General features: G+C 45.6%; 2 protein-coding genes across 3 annotated transcripts in view; one reads left to right on the top strand and one right to left on the bottom strand.

Moving 5' to 3' along the window:
* Window positions 1-11410, top strand: part of LOC131884410 (tyrosine-protein kinase Src42A-like) — a 20109-nt gene extending 8699 nt beyond the window's left edge. The window contains exons 1-5 of one of the 2 annotated variants that reach the window (XM_059232177.1): window positions 6109-7753; window positions 8896-9181; window positions 9614-9782; window positions 9879-10373; window positions 10456-11410. In XM_059232177.1, the coding sequence (XP_059088160.1) occupies window positions 6768-7753; window positions 8896-9181; window positions 9614-9782; window positions 9879-10373; window positions 10456-10664 (2145 nt within the window). In that variant the 5' untranslated portion in view covers window positions 6109-6767 and the 3' untranslated portion in view covers window positions 10665-11410. Of the gene's footprint in view, window positions 1-6108; window positions 7754-8895; window positions 9182-9613; window positions 9783-9878; window positions 10374-10455 lie in introns of those variants that run through there. The other variant, XM_059232178.1, reaches the window with a different exon arrangement.
* On the bottom strand, window positions 11117-18990 carry LOC131884407 (uncharacterized). The gene is made up of 9 exons (XM_059232173.1): window positions 18270-18990; window positions 17719-17962; window positions 17467-17656; window positions 17051-17395; window positions 16620-16979; window positions 15312-16556; window positions 14730-15242; window positions 14053-14312; window positions 11117-13971 (listed from the first exon to the last, which is right to left on the bottom strand). Exons 1-9 carry the CDS (start codon window positions 18676-18678, stop codon window positions 11541-11543), a joined length of 5997 nt encoding a protein of 1998 aa, XP_059088156.1. The 5' UTR covers window positions 18679-18990; the 3' UTR covers window positions 11117-11540.
* Between the last annotated feature and the right edge of the window lie 120 nt (window positions 18991-19110).

The following is a 19110-nucleotide window of genomic DNA, read 5'->3' as shown; positions in this document are numbered from 1 at the left end:
CTAGCCATGAGGATGCTAAAGATTTACGTAGTAGACTCGTGATAATCTGATGTAATACAGACGTCTAGCGATTAAAGCGAACGGAGGAGAACATTGTGCATCCCCTCCAATTACGTGGCTAAATTAAAGTCCATTGAGGCTGAGCCGTGAGTATTGATTACTTTCTTCTTGATACAGGATTTAATTCCGGGGGAAAGGGATCAGTTCCTTCCTGTTTCGAACAATAATACGAGGCTAGCCATGAGAATGCTAGAGATTTATGTAGTAGACTCGTGATAATCTGATGTGATACAGACGTCTAGCGATTAAAGCGAACGGAGGAGAACATTGTGTATCGCCTGCGTCATTCACTTTATACAAAATTAGTTCTTAATATACGCGTATACAAAAGATGTAGTAATGACTACATAAGATTCAAATCTTTGACCTCCTTTGGTCAAATACTACTTAAACTCTTTGCCCAATAAGTCTAGATCGAATGGCTTAAAATCAAACTGTTAAAAAGGTGACGGGCCATTGATTACAACAATGTAAATTTCTTACATTTTGAATATATTATGACAAAGCATTCAAGAGTGGATGTGACCTGCTGCAGATGTATTTGGTGGGAAACCCGTTCATAGTCCATGTTTCTAAAAGTCCTGCCGTCGATTGAAGCAAATGAAAGGAGAAAATATTTTACTTTTAAATGGCGTTGTAAACCAAGAGATGAGGTACCATGCTGTTATAAATTTTTGGGTTTTTTTCCTGGGCCATTGAAGGTGCGCCTGTCCTTTTCAATTTTGCCTTCTCAACGCTTAATATGAACACATGATTGAGAGGCTAAGCGAGCGAAATCCACATTGCCAATCCACTGTCCAGACTGTTCCTGCCTGTTTTAGTGAGAGAAAGAGAGATCATTTAAAATTCAAGCTTGGTCAATTTCTTCCTCTAAAAGCATTGAAAACTGCAACATTGAGGCTATTTGCACTAATCAAAAAAACCATATAAATTACCCTGTTACACTTGTTTTGAATGCTCGTTGATGAACGTGCTTATTGTATAATCATTTTTACTGCCTATTGGCATCAATCAATTTTGATCTTAATTACGTTCGTTTACGTAGTTCGTCATATTTTTCGAGCATCGCATTTATAAAAAACTCATTCATTAAAGTTGGGGTTGATGTTCTTGGAGTCTTAAGTGCTCGACAATCGCTGTTCTTGATAATCAAATAAACTATTTGACTATGTCAGAGACACCAGAATGCTATTGTGTTCGCCACGATGTGTCAGTTTTGAAATTTTCGTCTTGCCCTCCCCACCAAAGAGAGCCAAGATCCTTGTACAGACCCACTCAAGTGTATCAGAGATTTCAAGACAAGAATGCACTTGATTCAAGACGACAAAGTCCGGGAGGCTTGTAAAGGATTCACGAAGTCAGCTTGATCGTCTTGCACTCCCCTGAAGGAACACATTGAACCGTGTGAAAGTTTTCCCTACTTTCTTCGACGTAAAGTGAGTACTTGGTGTACAGAGTGGACAGAGACCTTAATAAAGCAGTTTTTGAAGGGTTTTTCCTCACCAAGTGGATAAACTACCTGCTTTTCTTGTCGAGCACTCCTTTATTGGTTCTACGTAGGAAATGCCGACCAGTAGCAATCACATTGTCAAATATTTTGGATAAACTACCGAATTCGAACTTGACGAATATTCACTTCAGAAAACATGGTTAATTCAGTTTGTCCTCACTCTGAAATTGATCAAATAAATCTCCAGACTTGCTTGATGTGCTTTCTGAAATCTTTGTGGTCTGCAAATTGGACGTAAAGCTGACAATTAATAGCGCACATTTTTCTCATCTCGTAAAAAAAGTACACCACCAACCTCGAAGTTGCAGACGATTACCATTCATTAGCAAATTCCGAGGGCGTCGACGGAGTAGAATATTTTTTTTTTTTACGTTGACGCATTCTATTACCACTTTTCAATGGTCTGTACCATTGCAAGACCATACAATTCTTCTCAATTAGTAAACTGGAAATAACACCGAGCCATTTTGGTTCCATACTCAAGAGCTCGGGTAATGACAGGATGAGGCAAAATGTCAACCCCATCAAAAACTATCCAGTCAAGTTCATTACTGGTGTAGCCAAAATGATAGCCTCCTTGACTGGGTCTCTTACGTCTGAATTCTCGTCTTGACTTTTTGGATTGGTTTCTTTGGACGTCTCGGATGATTGAGTAGAGATTAATCTCAATCTCCGCCATCAATAATGGTTCATCTTGAGTTGCCGTAATTCAATTTTTGAAGAAGATCTATTCGCTTTGAGCTTAATCAATTGGATTTATGGTTTGAGGTGCGGAGCATCGTAATTGTTGGTGGCTTTGTTGGAATTGGTTTGATTGTTGAGTATTTAGTGGTGCTTTACCTGTACATTTCTAATTTAGAATATTCGCCTTGTTTTTTTTACTTTTAAAACTTTCAACCCTAAGGTCATTTTTGAAAGTTTTTTTTTGACTTACAACCTGGCTATTCAAATTAGTTTGGGTGCCTGCGAGTGGACACTTGAAACTTAGGGCTCCCGTTCTTAATAATTCATAGCTGTCCAATCCACACCATTTTGATATCAATCTGAGTGCATGCATGCAATTGGAATTTAATCTCACTCCCTGGAATGTAATTAGTAGTTTCTGCCGGGAATCTCCTCCTAAGACATGCAAATGCAATTACTACTGTCTCGTTGTTTTTGCCACCTTTCCGTGGTTTTGATTCAATGGAAGGCTTTGTTAGATTCTATTTTCAAATTCCACTCAGTAGTCTCCAGCAAACATAGGACAATATTCACGTGAGAGGGCGATGATCAATGGTGTTTCGAAGCCCTCGTAACTCAACCCCCTTTTATGAAGAAAAACGGTGTAGGGATGGATAAGCCGTCGCAAGAGCTATTTGAATGTCATCAAGATGGACGATTGGACCAAAGTAATCTTACCATATTGAGACTTTGTTAATGTTGAGGGTTAGCTGATCTTGGCGGCTTGATCTATCCCCTCAAGCTCGAATTTGTCATCGCCCCTCTGGCCTTTGAGCGTTTTGTGCTTCAAAGTTCATCTAGTACGTATATTTAGCCATCATGTCTGTTTCCATTCATGACTTGGTTCTGCTCTCCATTGGCGTTTCCCCACGACAACCGTGGTGTTTTTGATTGTCTTTCGAAGTTCGACTTCATGCGAACTAATCTAGCGTGCATTGTGCCAACCATGATCACCTCATAAAGGGACGAGATCACTTTTGGGGCTCTCCCAAACTTTTCAAGGCCAGGCAAGGAGTTGGTTGCACTTCCACTACAAACCACCAAGGTGTGCGGTTCGTTCGTACATAATACGAGAAGGTACACACACACACATTGTAGTGAAGTGCACTCGGCCAACCAAAGATTCTCTGATACCAAGGGAAGCTAGAGCGTCGTTGGCACCGTGTGAGATTTACTCGTTGGTCTTGCACAGTGCTTGGTGGTGTCTGTGTGTAGTGCCAGTGGGGCTGAAGGGACCCTTAAAGAGAAGGTGCGCCACGACTTATGGGAGCTATTTATGATCCTATCTCCCTAACATGATACTCTCCTGAGGCCTGCTTGTTATACATGCACATGTTGCTCCAGCAGCAGCAACAGAAATGTTAGGGGGGCCCTTTTGATGGAAAATGGAATTAAGTAAATGGTTGAATGGACGGGGTTAGCCATGAACCACGGAAGCTTAGTAGGTCTTAGATAATCAAACGAATGGTGTGATCGCGAATCAACGGGCCAAGATAACTCTTGAGCGGGCGGAAAGTGTCCGTTCATTGGTATTGAAAATAAGTCAGCCCCAAGCGCTCATAGGGTACAAGTAATGAAGGTTGTAACGAGGCATGAGAGATGAAGTGATAATGCTCGAAAGGGCCATCAGCCTAGCTTGATTACGGATGTATTTGCAATTGTACCCTCCCTGTGAATGCGTACTTTCTGGGCTTGCCAGCGTTCAAGACAACATTGCCCCTCCCATTAGTAATCGTTCTGCCTCGTTGCGGTTTGCTTTCTGAAAAGCGGCATTCACCACAAATCATAAAGTTTGTTTTTCAAAGAGAACTTTTTGGCTCAGGATGACACAGTCAACTTGGCCATTGGTCGTCCTAATACCTCGTGATCCATTCCCATCTTCGCGTTCTTGTTTCTTTAGTCCTATTGAGGGGATCGGTCTCTCCCTTTGGTTTCTTCTTTGTAGGAAAATGATCAGAGTTCACGCGATTGGCACCTTATTTCCTGTGAACTACTGTCCAGTTCATTCTTCTGGGATCACTCGGGGTATCTTTGGTGTTGTGAGCTTATTATTGCACACCTGGGGGATGTACAACTCTCATGGTTAGATAACTCAAGATTGCAAGCCAATCACATCCAAGCGCTAATGGTTGTTGGCTGAAGACCACAAAAGCCATTTCAGCAATTCAAACCTAGTCAGTGGGAATATCTGGAGACGTTTTCATCGAAGGAAGAGCCCAAGGCATGCACAAAACGAGCACCGGGCGTTTTGTGCTCATGATTAATTCCCCATGATTGCTTGTCGCAGCTCGATTGTCTGAGTTGCTAATAGACTCTCCTAGGGATTGTGCTCAAGGAGGATAGGAGAATGCTGGAGATAGAACAATTATTGTTTTTGATGGATGGGGAAGAGGCTGTTCAGAGAGGACGATGACTGTCGAAGTTTGCCGGGCCAAAATTCAATCCGGTCTCAATCACAGATAGGCTTCCCAGAGCGTTAGCGTGTACACACAATCAAAAATGCTGGTATTGATTCATTTGGAGAGACGGGAGCCATTTTGGGGCAGATCTGAAAACTTCTTGCAGCGATTTGGCCGCTAGCTTTTGGAAGCATAGCAATTTAATCCTCAAACTCATTGACCGCTAATTCACATCAAATTGAGATGTTCAGAGTGCATTTCCAATTCGAGTAGTCTGGAATCTAAATTGACCCGTACAAGTGTGTGCTTGTACTGACAAGATCGGGGAATTTGCGGGACACAAATACTTCCTTGGCAAACAAGACCTCGTTGGAAGGTTGAATTGATCGTGATGAAACACCTACTGAGTGTACGAGTATGTATGATGGTTCAGGCTATTTATTGTGTCATGAACAAATTGTCGCCAAATTGGAGGATAATCATGGCCAAGTTGCTCTTGAAACGATCTTCGTTTGATGCAAGTGGGAGGAATAAAGGCATCATTACCCCCAAGCTCAAAGAGTTGAACTCAATCCCCAGAAATGCATTTCATGAAGACCCTGATTTTTCCATCCCAACAAATTGATGCCATCAGTAATTGGTCCGCATATCTGAAATCAAAGACCCGCTGCTCACCTACTTAGATTGCGAACAACTTTTGAGACATTGGTATCCAACGTGTTATCATTTAGAATGACGATACCAGGCAGATAATGGAGTACACCTAATTTATGATAGCGGAAAATGAGCTCTGCAACATCTATAATAACTAGTTTCCATGTTCCGAGTTATGTTTGGACGCAAACAAACACTGAGCCTGCATTTCAAAGTATTTGAATCCAAATCCATGGTTACATTACCTATTGTACTCAGAAGAGTACACGGCCACCTCATTGTCGTTGAAGCACGGCTCTAAGGACTCCCTTGGCCGAGGTCCCGACTCTCCACAAGTTGTGTTCGAAAGAGCAGCTCGACCAGTTCGCAAAGCGATACCACCAAGTGTGCATGATAACAATGAGAGTAATGGCAATAGCAATGACGGTTCAAGTCTGAAGCAACAGTCTACTGTAGTCGGCTTCAACTTCAATCTTTACGAATACATACGAGTAGGACTGGTGTTAAGAGTGCGCGAGTGAGAGCGTCCAAAAATGTAGACTCTCGTGTTGCCCGCGATCGGATTATGGTTTTGAGTTGGACCATAGAAGATCGCATTGAATGTATATGTACAAATACTATCGTGGGCCCGTAAAAGCAAGCATGGGAAGAAGGAGAGAAGCTGGATGTAGGAGTCGGTAGTAGTAATGGTAGAAGGAGGAGGAGGTGGTGGTGGTGCAGCAGAAGAACGGGGCAGGATGCAAAAGAATCACATTCAGTCAGTCTGCCATGAGACCTTAGACAAGTACGATCATCATCCAGCATTGAGACTTGGATTCGTTTGAGAGCGGATCGCAGTCGGTTTTTGGTCGTGGGAGTTACAATTTTCACTAGTTGTAAGCCCAAAAGTGTCGGTCGACGGGTTGTGGGACGATTTTAGCGGTGTTTGCTTGCCAGGAGTGAAGTTGGTGTTGGGAAAGAATTTGTTCGCACCGGGGCTTACTAGATTCTCGGTATTATTCCAGTGAATCAGTGCCGAAAGTGGTCTTATTTCGTGTTCAGACGAGATTCCAGGATGGAGCATTGAGTGGGGGCTCCCGAAGTTGTTTTTTTTTCGGTGTTTTCTAGCGTTCTAGTTCCATTATTCATGAGAGGGGCTCTGGTGAGTTGGAAGTGAAAGAGCTTTGTTTGGCGAAACTCGAGCTCTCTGTTTCGTGTGATTTCTTCGGGCATGATTGATGAACCTTTCTCCTGGTGATATCAACGAGCGTTTTCGATGTGCTACACTTGAATGTGTCGACTAATTCAAGAGATGTTGGTGACGGTTTCGAACGGATGATGGTGGAGTTTTCCTACGCGTGTGAAACATCCGTGATTGTGGAGACATATTTATTCGACATTTATGTGTGAGTGCCCACCTGGCCCACTGAATCTCTGTGGTCATGCCGACAGCGATTTGCCACAATTGTGAATCGCACTCCAATGCTGCTTTGGCCTTTGGACGCAAGAACCGGATTGCTCAGTTACTCTCGTCCCCTCTACCTCAATATGGAAGCAATAGTCATTACAACAATGGCCACAGCAATAACAACAACAACAACAACAATCACAGTTCCCCTCCTCGACTTCCCCCCATTTCCCGCCCTCCATCCACACCCTCACCGCCTCCGACAAGGGGGCGGGAAAGGGGGCGAAGTAGGGCGAAAGCGCGGAGAAAGGACTCGATTTCTGCGGCTGTGAAACAAAGGGCTTTGTCTGTGTTGAGGCCCAATCAAAACCGGTTACCACGATCCCCCTCCCCTCCACCTGTAAAGAAAGGCGGTTCCAAGGAGTCAATGCCTCCCTGTTCACATTGTCAGCCTCGATATTCCGATTCTCCAGAGAAATTAGGTCTTCGGCCAACTTTGAGCATTTTCTCGGATGATCTCCAACCTGATTCAAATTCCATTCACATGCAATATGCTCCCCCGGAACCCAAAGGTGTGTGGGAGAGAGCCATTGCCAAAGTCAAATCCAATCAGGATCAAAATCTCAATCCCGCACATTCGGCTGGTTCGGCCAAGAATCGTCGGGCCCGATCCGAGGTTCGAACCCGAACCTCCGGACCCCTGCGATCTAACGTGAATGAATTCTACGCGTCGGATTTTAAGGGAAATCAAAAGAAATCGAACGAGTCCACTTACGGGAAAGAAAATGCCAATTTGAAGCGAACCTTGTCGATTGTGGCTTACGCTGAACCCTCGGAAGGAGGCCGACATCATCGACCTCGAGCTCAATTGCGGAGGAAAGCTCGGATGGAACAAACCCAGAAGCAACTCGCTTCGAGATCAAAATCCAGATCCAGAACCAGCCACGCCCACTTGGAGCAATCGCTCGTCAAGGGGACATTCACCATTTGGCCCGGGAAAGAAGGGATTTGGTTGCCATTGTGCGTTCAGGCTCGTATTTAGTCATCGTCTATCAGTTATCGGTAGTAATCCTTGTCGTTGCTCGCATTCGTTGAACGAATGCTTGCCAAAAACACGTCAAAGAACACTCTAGGGGCCATGAAGTTGTTTGGGAGCAGATCTAGAACAAAGGACGATGTGCTCGGCATTCAACTTTCTACACATTGTGAATGTAGAGCATCGACAAAGCCTGAACTTATGTACGTTGGTAAATTTGGTTGAAATTGGGCTTACCAGGATGGTCGTGGGTTGTCTTTTTTTAAAAAAACTAATACGGGGTGCGTACACCGATGCACCTCTTGGTCCCCGTTTCTACGGTAGTTGGGCTAGGGTTTGCCAAAATGGGAGGATGCTTGAGTGATTCTCTTAGGTTTTAATCAAAAGGGAAGGGGAGGGGCAAGCACGGAGTAGTAATTATCAAGCGTTCCAGTACCGTTCTAAGCTTAAAAAATTGGCACTCGAAACCTCTAGTAGTAGCTCCATCTTCAAAATAAGTCTCTAGTGAAATGCCTACCTCTCTGTGGGTTGTTGCCTCTCACATTTCGGTCCTTTCAGAAATGAGCCGAGATCAAATATTTCTCGAACCTAAGCATGATTTGGATGGGTTTTGATGTCTGCATATGATGACTTGCTTGCAGTGCGCGCTACCCATTTGATCTTGAGAAGATAATGCTGCGACTTCATCTTTTTGAGTGAGCGAGGCTTTGTGGTAAATTACGCGTGGGATGTCGATCTCTAGAATAAGAAAAACTTATTCGTGCCACTACTCACACGCACGAATGGATGGATGAACGGATAATGCTTTGGAGTTGAATACACTGGGCTGGCAATGCCAAGATACCCCGAATTATTTGAACTTTTCAAGATAGACCAATCCAATATTTTGAGTCGGAATTTATCTTAGAGTCACTCTTCGAAAGTCAAGCAACACTTGGGGCAACCCAGACGAAGCCATGTTCGATTTGATTCCCATTCCAAAACCTGTCCTTAATAGTTTCTTTCGCGGGTTGGATAGAAGACTCGATTGGTCTGGAATTTGGATGGGTGTGATATAATCGATGGCTTGATGACTCCACTAATTAAGAGCAGTGTACTCATGAAGAGGTCTCATTCTATTTTTCAGATGGTACTTTGGAAAGATTAAGAGGATAGAGGCCGAGAAGAAGCTTCTGCTACAACAAAATGAACACGGTGCATTTCTTATCCGCGACTCCGAATCGCGGCGGAATGACTATTCCCTTTCGGTTCGCGACGGCGACACGGTCAAGCATTACCGGATTCGCCAACTGGATGAGGGAGGATTTTTCATCGCTCGAAGAACCACTTTCAGGTCACTTCAGGAGCTCGTGGAACATTATTCCAGAGAGGCCGATGGTCTTTGCGTCAACCTTCGCAAGCCTTGTGTTCAGGTATGTGTACATGAATTGAGCTCAAGACCAAACGTGTGGCAATTAAATCCACGCATGAGCCTACTTATTACCAGTTGCGGCTAATTGAAGCATCGCCCACTCAAGTGCAATTCAAATAAATCAGTGTTTTTTGAGTCAATCTCGGCGAGGCGTGTCTGAAAACAACCTGCGCAATACACGAACAAAGTCCCATAACGCTTCCTAAAGCTTGTACTGATCTCAATTGGTTTTCTATCCGTCCCACCCGTTTCATACTCACTCTCTCTTTTTTGTCTTGCTTACTTGCTAACTTATCTATTCTACAACTGGGATCATAAACCCATAGGAGGTGAGCTTGACATTTGTTTAAGGACGTGGTCGCAATCTTGTCTCGAAAGCGATTCAATAAGTTCGGTTTAACTACAAAGTGTGTCGTCCATTTGCTCATTTCAGATCGATAAGCCTAACACTGCCGATTTGTCCCACGCGACCACAGACCAATGGGAAATCGAGAGACGCAGCCTAAAATTCATTCGACGACTTGGCCAAGGCCAATTTGGCGAAGTGTGGGAAGGCCTATGGAACGGAACCACACCCGTGGCCATCAAGACACTCAAACCTGGTGAGGATAATGAATCCGCTCACGAACCAGTTTTGGGTGGTTGATCGAAGGTAATGACGGTTCTTGTTTTCATGTTTTTATTATTTTACCTTCCAGGCACCATGGACCCCAAGGACTTTTTAGCCGAGGCTCAGATTATGAAGAAACTTCGTCACCCCAAGCTCATCCAGCTGTATGCCGTATGTACGCTGGAGGAGCCCATTTACATTATCACCGAGCTCATGAAAAACGGCAGCTTGCTCCAATTTCTTCAAGACAAGGGTAAAACCCTGAAACTTCCGCAGCTCATCGACATGTCAAGTCAGATTGCGTCCGGAATGGCCTTTCTGGAATCTCAGAACTACATTCATCGCGATTTGGCGGCTCGCAATGTTTTAGTGGGGGATAACCACTTAGTGAAGATCGCCGACTTCGGATTGGCTCGCATCATCAAAGAGGACGAATATGAGGCGAGGGTGGGCGCCAGGTTCCCCATCAAGTGGACGGCTCCCGAGGCAGCAAACTACTCCAAGTTCTCCATCAAATCAGATGTGTGGAGCTTCGGAGTCCTCCTCACGGAATTGGTCACGTACGGAAGGATCCCATATCCAGGTAGGAACATGAGATAATGTCTGAAAGATGTAGTAAAAGAACCCAAACATGCTTTCATTCCCTAACATCATGTTGTGTTTAGGCATGACGAACGCAGAGGTGCTGCATCAAGTTGAACACGGCTATCGGATGCAAGCTCCGCAAGATTGTCCTCCGCAGCTGTATGATATTATGCTCGAGTGCTGGCACAAAGACCCAATGAAAAGACCCACGTTCGAAACGCTTCAGTGGCAACTGGAGGATTTTTTCACGCTCTCCGATTCAGAGTACAAGGAAGCCTCGGGCTATTAGCGAGATTACCTAACCACCTTCCAAATCAACCCACAATCAACCACTCTGAAGGATGTCCGCTTTCAGTGTTCTTTCATTTCTCAACAGTGAATTGGTCGCTCAAAAAAAGTCGTTTTCCAGTGTTGCCTATGACTAGTGCCGTGGTTGTTCCTGCTGCTACTACTACTAATACCACAACAACCACCAGCAGTAGCTCAACTAACGAGTGGTGTCCTCCGATATAGGTATCAATCAATATTCGTGGTTTGGTTCCGCAGGTTGGCATATTGCAAACCCAGCGTTCTTTCCACTACATTATTATTGGCCTAACTTGCCTTTTTCTCAACAGCCACGACAGTAAGCCCCTTCTTTACAAACACGCACAGTACGTATTGCAGTATTTAATTCGTTTGTATTCGCCGCCATCCCAATTCACCACCGATGATACTACTTTTACTACAACAACAACAACAACAACATCAACAACAACAACTACTACTATTGTTACTACAAATAATGATTCACTGTACTATCCCACCCGTTGCCACATGTGTATCCTCTTCCAATACTTTCATCCTTACGGCAACGAAAGCTATTTCTTCGTCTACAACCAGAACACAGATTATGCGAATTATATTCAACCCTTATTACTATTTCTGTTCAAAATCCACAATCAATCTGCCATTGATGGAGTGATAGATCAAAATTGATTCATTTGTACAATGTCATGATTTGCCTTTGTTGAATAAATCAGATTAACTACTCTACCCGATTAAAGACAATCATTTCATCAAAACGCGGTCAAGTAGTTATGTTGCTTTAATATGCAATGTATCTTATCAGCACCCGAATAATTTGACGTCTTGTGTTGGAACACTATGTAATAGTGTATGCGTATTAAGCTCTAATCTTGTATCGCTGTGAACACTCCGGACAATACCATTGACCCTCCGGAGGGACCAGTATCCCCACACATTCAAAGTGGAACCATTCCAAGCGGCAATCCGGAGCATCACAACCGATCATCTCCGACACATCGTCATGAGGACTTTGACAAACGCAATACAACTTGTCGTCAATGGACGCATATGAGTCCGGAGGAGCGGCTGCTTGAGCACGAGAAGTGGGAGGAGGAGCCACAGGGGCCACAGGAGCCGGTTGAGGCTCGTCATGATCGATCACCAGATTAGATTCTTCCTCAGATTCCTCCGCCGCCGAAGACGACGAAGATGAGACTTGATTGAGCAACAAGCTCTCGCGCATTTTCTTGGACATGGGTTGACCATGAAGTGTGGTGCCAAAACTGGCTCGCTTCCGTTTGGGCGCTTTAATCACGGGTGGTTTGGAGGTCAGCTTCAACTGTTGAGCCTTTTTACGATTCAAACTGGTGTTGATCATTCTGGCTTTGGGTCGTTGTTGGACCGGGTTGCTTGCCGTGTTACTGAAGGTGGATAGTTTCACCGGGGATGGAGGTTTAGGGGGTAACTTGATCTTCAGTTTCAGCGAGGGCGTGGCAGGGGTGCTTTGGCTAGCTGGAGTGGAATTGGAGCCCTTGTTTAAGGCTGCCTTGGCACTCGGTTTGGATCGTCGACCTTTCTGTTGGATCTGTTTTAAGTTGGCCAATAACTCCTCGGCTTCGAAATCCGTGTCGAGATCAGACGATCTGGGCTCCTCGTCCGATGATCCCACTGGCCCGGCTTCGTCTTCGGAATCGGCTTCGTCCTCACTGGAGGAGGTGAAATAAGGCCGAGCCGCACCCGCAGTCACGCCCGTGCTTGCCCCGGGCGTATGATACACGGGCTTGGGCCCACTACCTCGCCGAGCCATGATCGACTGAGGCGTCGATATGCCATACCCATTGGCTAGATTAGCCTTCGAGCCTACATCGAGAGTGTCGTTTTCGGAATCCGAACTCGACGAAGACCCTTCGTTGCTGGCTTCTTTTTTCTTATGCTTTTTCTTCTTTCTTTTCTTTTTCTTCTTTTTCCGCTTCTTCTCCTTCTCGGCTGATACGATGTTCGGACCCATGGCCACTTGACTCAAGAGCTTGTCCATCTCACTCAAATCTTCCACGGGTTCGTTGACCATAGCGAATACTTCTGGACAATAATCGTGATCCCTGAGCGAGATCCGTCGATCCACCGGCGTTCGCTCAACAATACGAGGCTTTCGAGGCTTTTCACCGCCAGATTCGTCACTGCTCTCCGACAAAATCACGTCCCAGCTTTTGGCCAAGGTCGGATTTAAGGTCTTGATCTTCTTCTGCTTGTTGTTCAGATTCGGTTCAATGGGTGGAGGAGGAGCCTCCCCGATGAACATGAGATCCTGGTTCCAAATGCCCGACACAACGGGTTGCTTCTTCACCGGAGTCACTTCGGGATCACTACTTGAAGCATCATGGGTGTCTCGGGGTGGGTTTGGCTCCAAGATTTTAGCATTGGGAGGTAGGATTTCACTGGGAGCTTGAGGAGGAGAGGGCTTGGCAAAGAGATGGTGCGGTCGAATATTGGGCAATCTCACGTTGGACTTGGGTGCTCGAGGCGCGTAACCGGGCATATTGGGCGTGTTGATACTTGCGGGTGTCGGCATCACTTGGCCCATTCGAACATTAGGGATGATTCCTGTCGCTGAGGATGATGGTGAAAGGGCAGACGGCAAATTACTCGAAATGTGTTGGGGCCGAATGAGCACTGGCGAGGACGCATTGGCACTTGTTCTGACAAGAAGCGGAGATTGCGGTTGAGTGGGATGATGGAAATGGGGATTGATGGGCAGGGGTAATGATGAGCGCGCTATGCCCGCCACAGGAGACGGATCTGATGCCGGTATCATAGGAGGTGGAGATTTAATGGGGGATTTAGTGATGTCAAAGGATCCCTCAGGTCCAATGATACTTCGAACAGCAGCATCAATGGCATCAAATTCCTTATCACGAGGCGGATTTGGGTCTTTGGAATTCTCATTTCCGCCACCAGGACTAGAAGTCTGATCCGAAGTGTCCATGTTCTCTTTGTCTTCTTTGTTTTCACTTTCATTTCTTCCATCCTCATCACCTTCATTTGGCTCAATTGGCTTGGGAAATATGTCCTCAACCAATTCCTTGAGGAGCAATTGACAAATATCGATGCTTTCCATGGAAGTGGCGTCGAATTTAGTCAGAATTCGTTTCTGTCGCTTATCTTGCAAACCTTTACTTGCCGAGGATTCAAGATCGGGATGTCGACGAATCTGATGCTTCCACAGCAATTGTCGGGAGATGTACGATTTCGAACAATCCGTGGCCGAGCACAAATACGGCTTGGCTCCAGTGTGACTCCGAATATGGACCCTAAATATATTAGAAGAAAAACAACAACATTTAGAGATCATTCAGAAGCGGATCCAACCAAAAACTAGAATTCAACTGTACCTGTATGCTTTAAAGTTATCGAACGTTTGCTCGCACACTTCGCAGATCTTTGAACCCGTTGGTTTGACACAGAAGTGATAAACATGTGGCCATGTCTTCTGATGACATTGCTTGCACACTTTATGTTCTTGCTCATGTTTCAAGTAGAGATGTTTCCGAAACTCCAGTAGCGTGTCGTAAGTTAAGAAGCACTTGGTGCACATCAACTCTTGAGCATGGGTTAGGCAATGATTCAATAGTGCTTGCTGATCACTCATGACCTGCAATCGAGCATAGAGATGCATGAAAAGGCACACACATAAGTATATAAAAAAAAACAAATATTGTTTAAGGGATTGGAAAGTGAAAAACTAGAACTGTTCCCACATTCCGGATTCACGCAGGGCTCGCAGAAATCTAACCCTCCTCGAAATCGGAAGGGACTAACTCACTTTCTCTCGCTCAAAGAAACATCCATGTGAATGAACAGCATGGAAAGTCGCCCACCGCCAGGTTGAAGTTTTAATAAAGGTAAAACTCCAACGAAAAGCCTTATACAAAGAATGGTTAGGTTAGTTAGCTTGCAATGACGAATCATGGCAAGAGACGGTATTATGGGCGCTGTTCAACCAGATGGACTGAGAGCTTCTCTACCACGAAAAGAAACAACCATTCATTTTCGGGAAGCCATTGCTTACCTTCATGCAGATCTCGCAAACCACATGATTCTTTCGGAGATGGAACTGGAAGTCCAAAAAGTTTCCCATGTCCGGTTTGAAACAGAAGCGACAATTGAACTTGGCTTTGGGCGTTTGCTGACTACCGTGGGGCGGTCCACCGCAGATGTGACTGAGGTAGCTTCCATAGTTCATAAACACGTTTGTGCACAAGTGGCAAGCCAGCATTTTTGAGCTATGGTCCGCCGCCACGTGAGCCAAAAGACCGTCATAGGTGGGAAAATGACGGGATGAGCAATAGGTACACCGGTAAGTTATTAATTCACTTAAGTCATCGCTCAGGTTGTAGTTGAAAATGATCTCTCGAATGCGACAATCCCGCACTTGTTTCTTCACGCGAGAGATACAAAACTCAGGGCTCTCTTCAAACACTTCTTCGACCTTGGATCGATCGTGGACGATCATTAAATGGGACAAGATGAACACTGTATCCAACGAGATGTATTGAGCTTGTTCGCAGAATAGACAAGAGGCCTGGAAGGAAGTTGAAAAGTATTGGTTCTTATCAACCCATAAGAGATGGATGTATTCCAAACTGCTTACCTTGAACATGTCCATGACTTCCCGGATCTTGTCCCAATTAGCTTGAATCTCAGTGGCGACACGGTTGATTCGATCCGTCTTGTTCTCTTTTTTGACCGGTTCTTGAGCGACTTTCTTCGTCAAGGGCGGGACAGCCGAGTTCTCACGAGTCGACGACTCCACTGGATAATCCTTTGATTGGACGACGCTTTCCGGGGTTTCTTGTTGATCAATGGGCGTAACGGTTTGCCTTCTCACCGACAATTTCAATGGAGGAACAACAGATAAAGTGATCGGAGGGGATGAACTGGGCGTGTTGGGAGTGGCTAACTTTTTCAACTTGGGCGGCTGAGGCTTCTCAATGACGAATTTTTTGCCTGCCATGGTGATTTGAAGCTCTTCCAAGGCCTTTGAGGGCTTGATATTCAACTCCTTAAGTTTGCCTTGCAGGTTGTAAGAGAAGCCCGAGACATTAATCTCTTTCCGGACGAGATTATTGACTCCTCGACTAGCCATGCCACAAAATATGCTGCCAGATTCGGGTAAACCTTCAATCAAAGATGCTTCCAAGGATGATTTCGTTACATTATTCCGAGAATACTTGGCCAAAATCTGTCGGTCGGTCACGTTAAAGAGCGTGTCAGTCTTTTTGCTCTCCTCCTTGCTTGGAGCCAACATTTTGGGCTTGGGTAGAGAGCTTTGGAAAGTCTTGTCCAGATCTAATCCTGTGAGTGTTTTGTACAGGGCTCGCGTATCTTTCCGACTGGGATTGCCTAACCAAGGCATGCCTTTGCACCAACCATTACATAGGTGCATTTCCAATTGATTTTGAAACGAAAACGATCTGTCACAAAACGGGCAATCAAATGAGCGCTTCTTGGACTTGTTGCAACCGTGGTTTTCTAAGTGAGTGTAAGGAACCATTTGCGAACAAGACCCGCACACAAGGGAGTAGTTTGAGCCGCAAATGTTGGTGAACTCTTTTGTGGAATGAAAGAACCGGTGTCGAAGATTGTGCATGTTTTTGAGATGCTGCTCAAGATCCGGCACTCGTTTGAATAGCTTCAGGCAATATTGGCAAAGTAGACCTTTGTGGACTTGCTTCATGTGAGTGAAGAGTCCAAACAGATCACACACCGACTGACACACAGAACACACGTATTTCTTCCTCGCATTCATGGTGCTCACTTCCGATCGAGGGTAAAGTTGGTAAAGGCATTTCAATTTCTCATCTTCCGTCAGTTCCACTGGTCCATCATCAGTATCCTAAAAAATGCGATAAGTTTACAGTGCCTTTTTCCATGATTAGAGAGGCTAACAGAAGCATACCAGGTCGGGTTCTTCGTTTTTGAGCTTTACACTGGTCTCCATCGTTGATTCATCCGGTCGTTGTTCCAGGATTTGGGCATCTATTAACCGCTTCCGAACAAAGTTGAAGTAACTTTTGGTACTTCGAAACAATTTTCCCGTCTTGCGGAGACGAATCAGAGATCCTAGGCGATCCTTACGAGCTCTTTGCACCAGTTTGAAGGCTTTTCGCTCATGAAGAGGCAGGCCAAAACGGACTTTGAAAAATGATCGCCTCCACATGCCTTTTCTGCGCTTTCCAGTTTTCAAAACTAATTGCGAATATGGTACGTCTTTGATTACACTTGGGAGCTTCACCAGCTTCAAGCTCGAATTCTCCTCCTGAAAGTTATTGGCAATGATAAAAGTGATTTATCACTTCTTCGCATCAAATCGTACAATCAATGACTTACGGAATCATTCGTGTGGGGCTTAATTCCGCCAAAGTATTGAGGTTCTTGGAAATTCAACGCTTCTTGAAGGAATCGCGAAGGTAACGGGTTCGCATCGGAGGGATACCCGTCTTTGAAGTGGAGAGAGCACACAGCAATCTTGCCAGTGAGATTACTGGGATCCAGGTCTAGTTCAGCCATCCAACGGCTTCGATCCTCTTCCGGACAAATGTGAAGATTCATAGGTAACGATTTCGGGAAGTTGTATAATTCCTGGGCGGCCAATCGCCACCGATTCAGAGAGTTCCTCGAAACGATACAATGCGGTACGGAGCAGAGCGTGTAATCGAGTTCTTCCACTTCAAACTGGGGGGTGATCATCAAATGAGTAACTCCTTTCGATAAAAAATCTTGCTAGAAGCAAGTGGTCTTCTTACCTCACGGACGTTGACTCGAGTATGGAAATTTCCTTTAGCAATCCCAGTGCTAAAGAACAAGGAGACAAAGGCGGGATGGCCATAATAATAACACGCATCCTTGTCCGGTGCGAGAATAAGCAGGAAGCTTTGGCAACCGCATACGTTGTCGGTCTCCTTGATCTTGGCCATGAGAGATTCTTTCCGGCTCCTAGATATAAAAAAAATTAGCATTGAATATGACACAACGTTCAAGCAGGGTTCTTGGCTCACCGGAATGATTTATTCACATCTAAAACCGTGCCCGAAGGAACAGTTTCCTCGGCGAGGGTCTGCTTTAGTTTCTTTTCGCGTTCCATGCGCTCTTTGCGTCGAATCTTCTCCTTTTGTTTGCGCTCATAAACTGTCGGACTGTAATCGTCGTCATCCATGTCCAGTAACCCCGGTTTCTTGGCTTTCAAAGGTTTCACGGGCGTGGCATCGGGCGCGGGAATAAGCGTCTCATTTGCCGATTGCACTGTCAAAAAAATCAAAGGTTATGCCATACTGGTGTCCGAAGTAAAAGCCGACTCATTGGCTGATGCATCTTTGAACGACAGAACAAGGTCCTGAGATGGGAATATGACACTGTCGGTTCCATGGCATCAAGTTGTAGAGATAAAAAACCCAAAGAAAAGATGGCGACCACTACAATTATATTCTTTGGAAAAGGATGGTTTAGAAGACCAAGGGGAGCTTGGACCAAAACAAGAAAGAAAACCGCATTTTTCCTTCAACCGCTTATAACATTCTTCCTGCAAATACTTTAAGTCAGCCACACTTACGGGAATCAAGGGCCGGCTGCACGTCACTCAAGACCAATCCGGAGACGGAGAGAAACTTCTGAACCAACACAGTAGGTCCATAGTACAGGAGCTCATCGAAATCCGGACAGAACTGAATGAGCAAACTCTGCGTGGCACACGTGATGTCCATCTCGCTCAATCGCTTAAACGGCACGTGACGACGGCGGGTATAGCTCTTCAATCGCAAAGGTCGATCCGCAATGAAGGCCGTGATTCGCTTCCGACCCACATTCATGGGCGACATGGGCCCTCTCGTCCCGCCCGTCCCACTCATACCTAATCCCGAATAGTTCTGATCCTCTTCCCCTTCCAACCCCGAGGACTGCGAGCTCTGACTCCAAGTTCGAGATCCGCCTCCATTCAAGGCGGGTCCGAGTCGAGAGTCCATCCTGCCCCCGAAAATCGATCCACGGGCCGAGTCAGTCTGCCAGTTCGGCCGAACACGCCAGGCTCATCTAGCTCAAGCGGAACCCGAGCGCCCCCTTGCGGAATTGGCCGAAATGACCCCTCAAGCGGACGAGGCTAGACAGACAGACAGACCCCAGATCACGCGATCACACATAATCCCATCAACAATCGCACTAGTCTCCACGCCATAATTGGACGGGATTGGTTCACGGGGCGTGTCTGAGGGCGTGGATGATGGCCAAAGGAGGCGGATTTCAAGTCCGATGGATGAAGACTGGCGGGAACACGATGCACTCAAACCTCGAGGACGGCGTGACTGACGATCTGACGGACCAACCAACTACCAGCGGACGGCTCCCACAGGTTTGCCGAATTTTCTAGCGTACTTAACACCAAAATCGGGTGGATTTCA

Source organism: Tigriopus californicus, chromosome 8 (assembly GCF_007210705.1).
Source record: "Tigriopus californicus strain San Diego chromosome 8, Tcal_SD_v2.1, whole genome shotgun sequence".
Classification (NCBI taxonomy): domain Eukaryota; kingdom Metazoa; phylum Arthropoda; class Copepoda; order Harpacticoida; family Harpacticidae; genus Tigriopus; species Tigriopus californicus.
The sequence above is the reverse complement of the archived record's forward strand: the minus strand, read 5'-3'. Positions and strand labels throughout refer to the sequence as shown.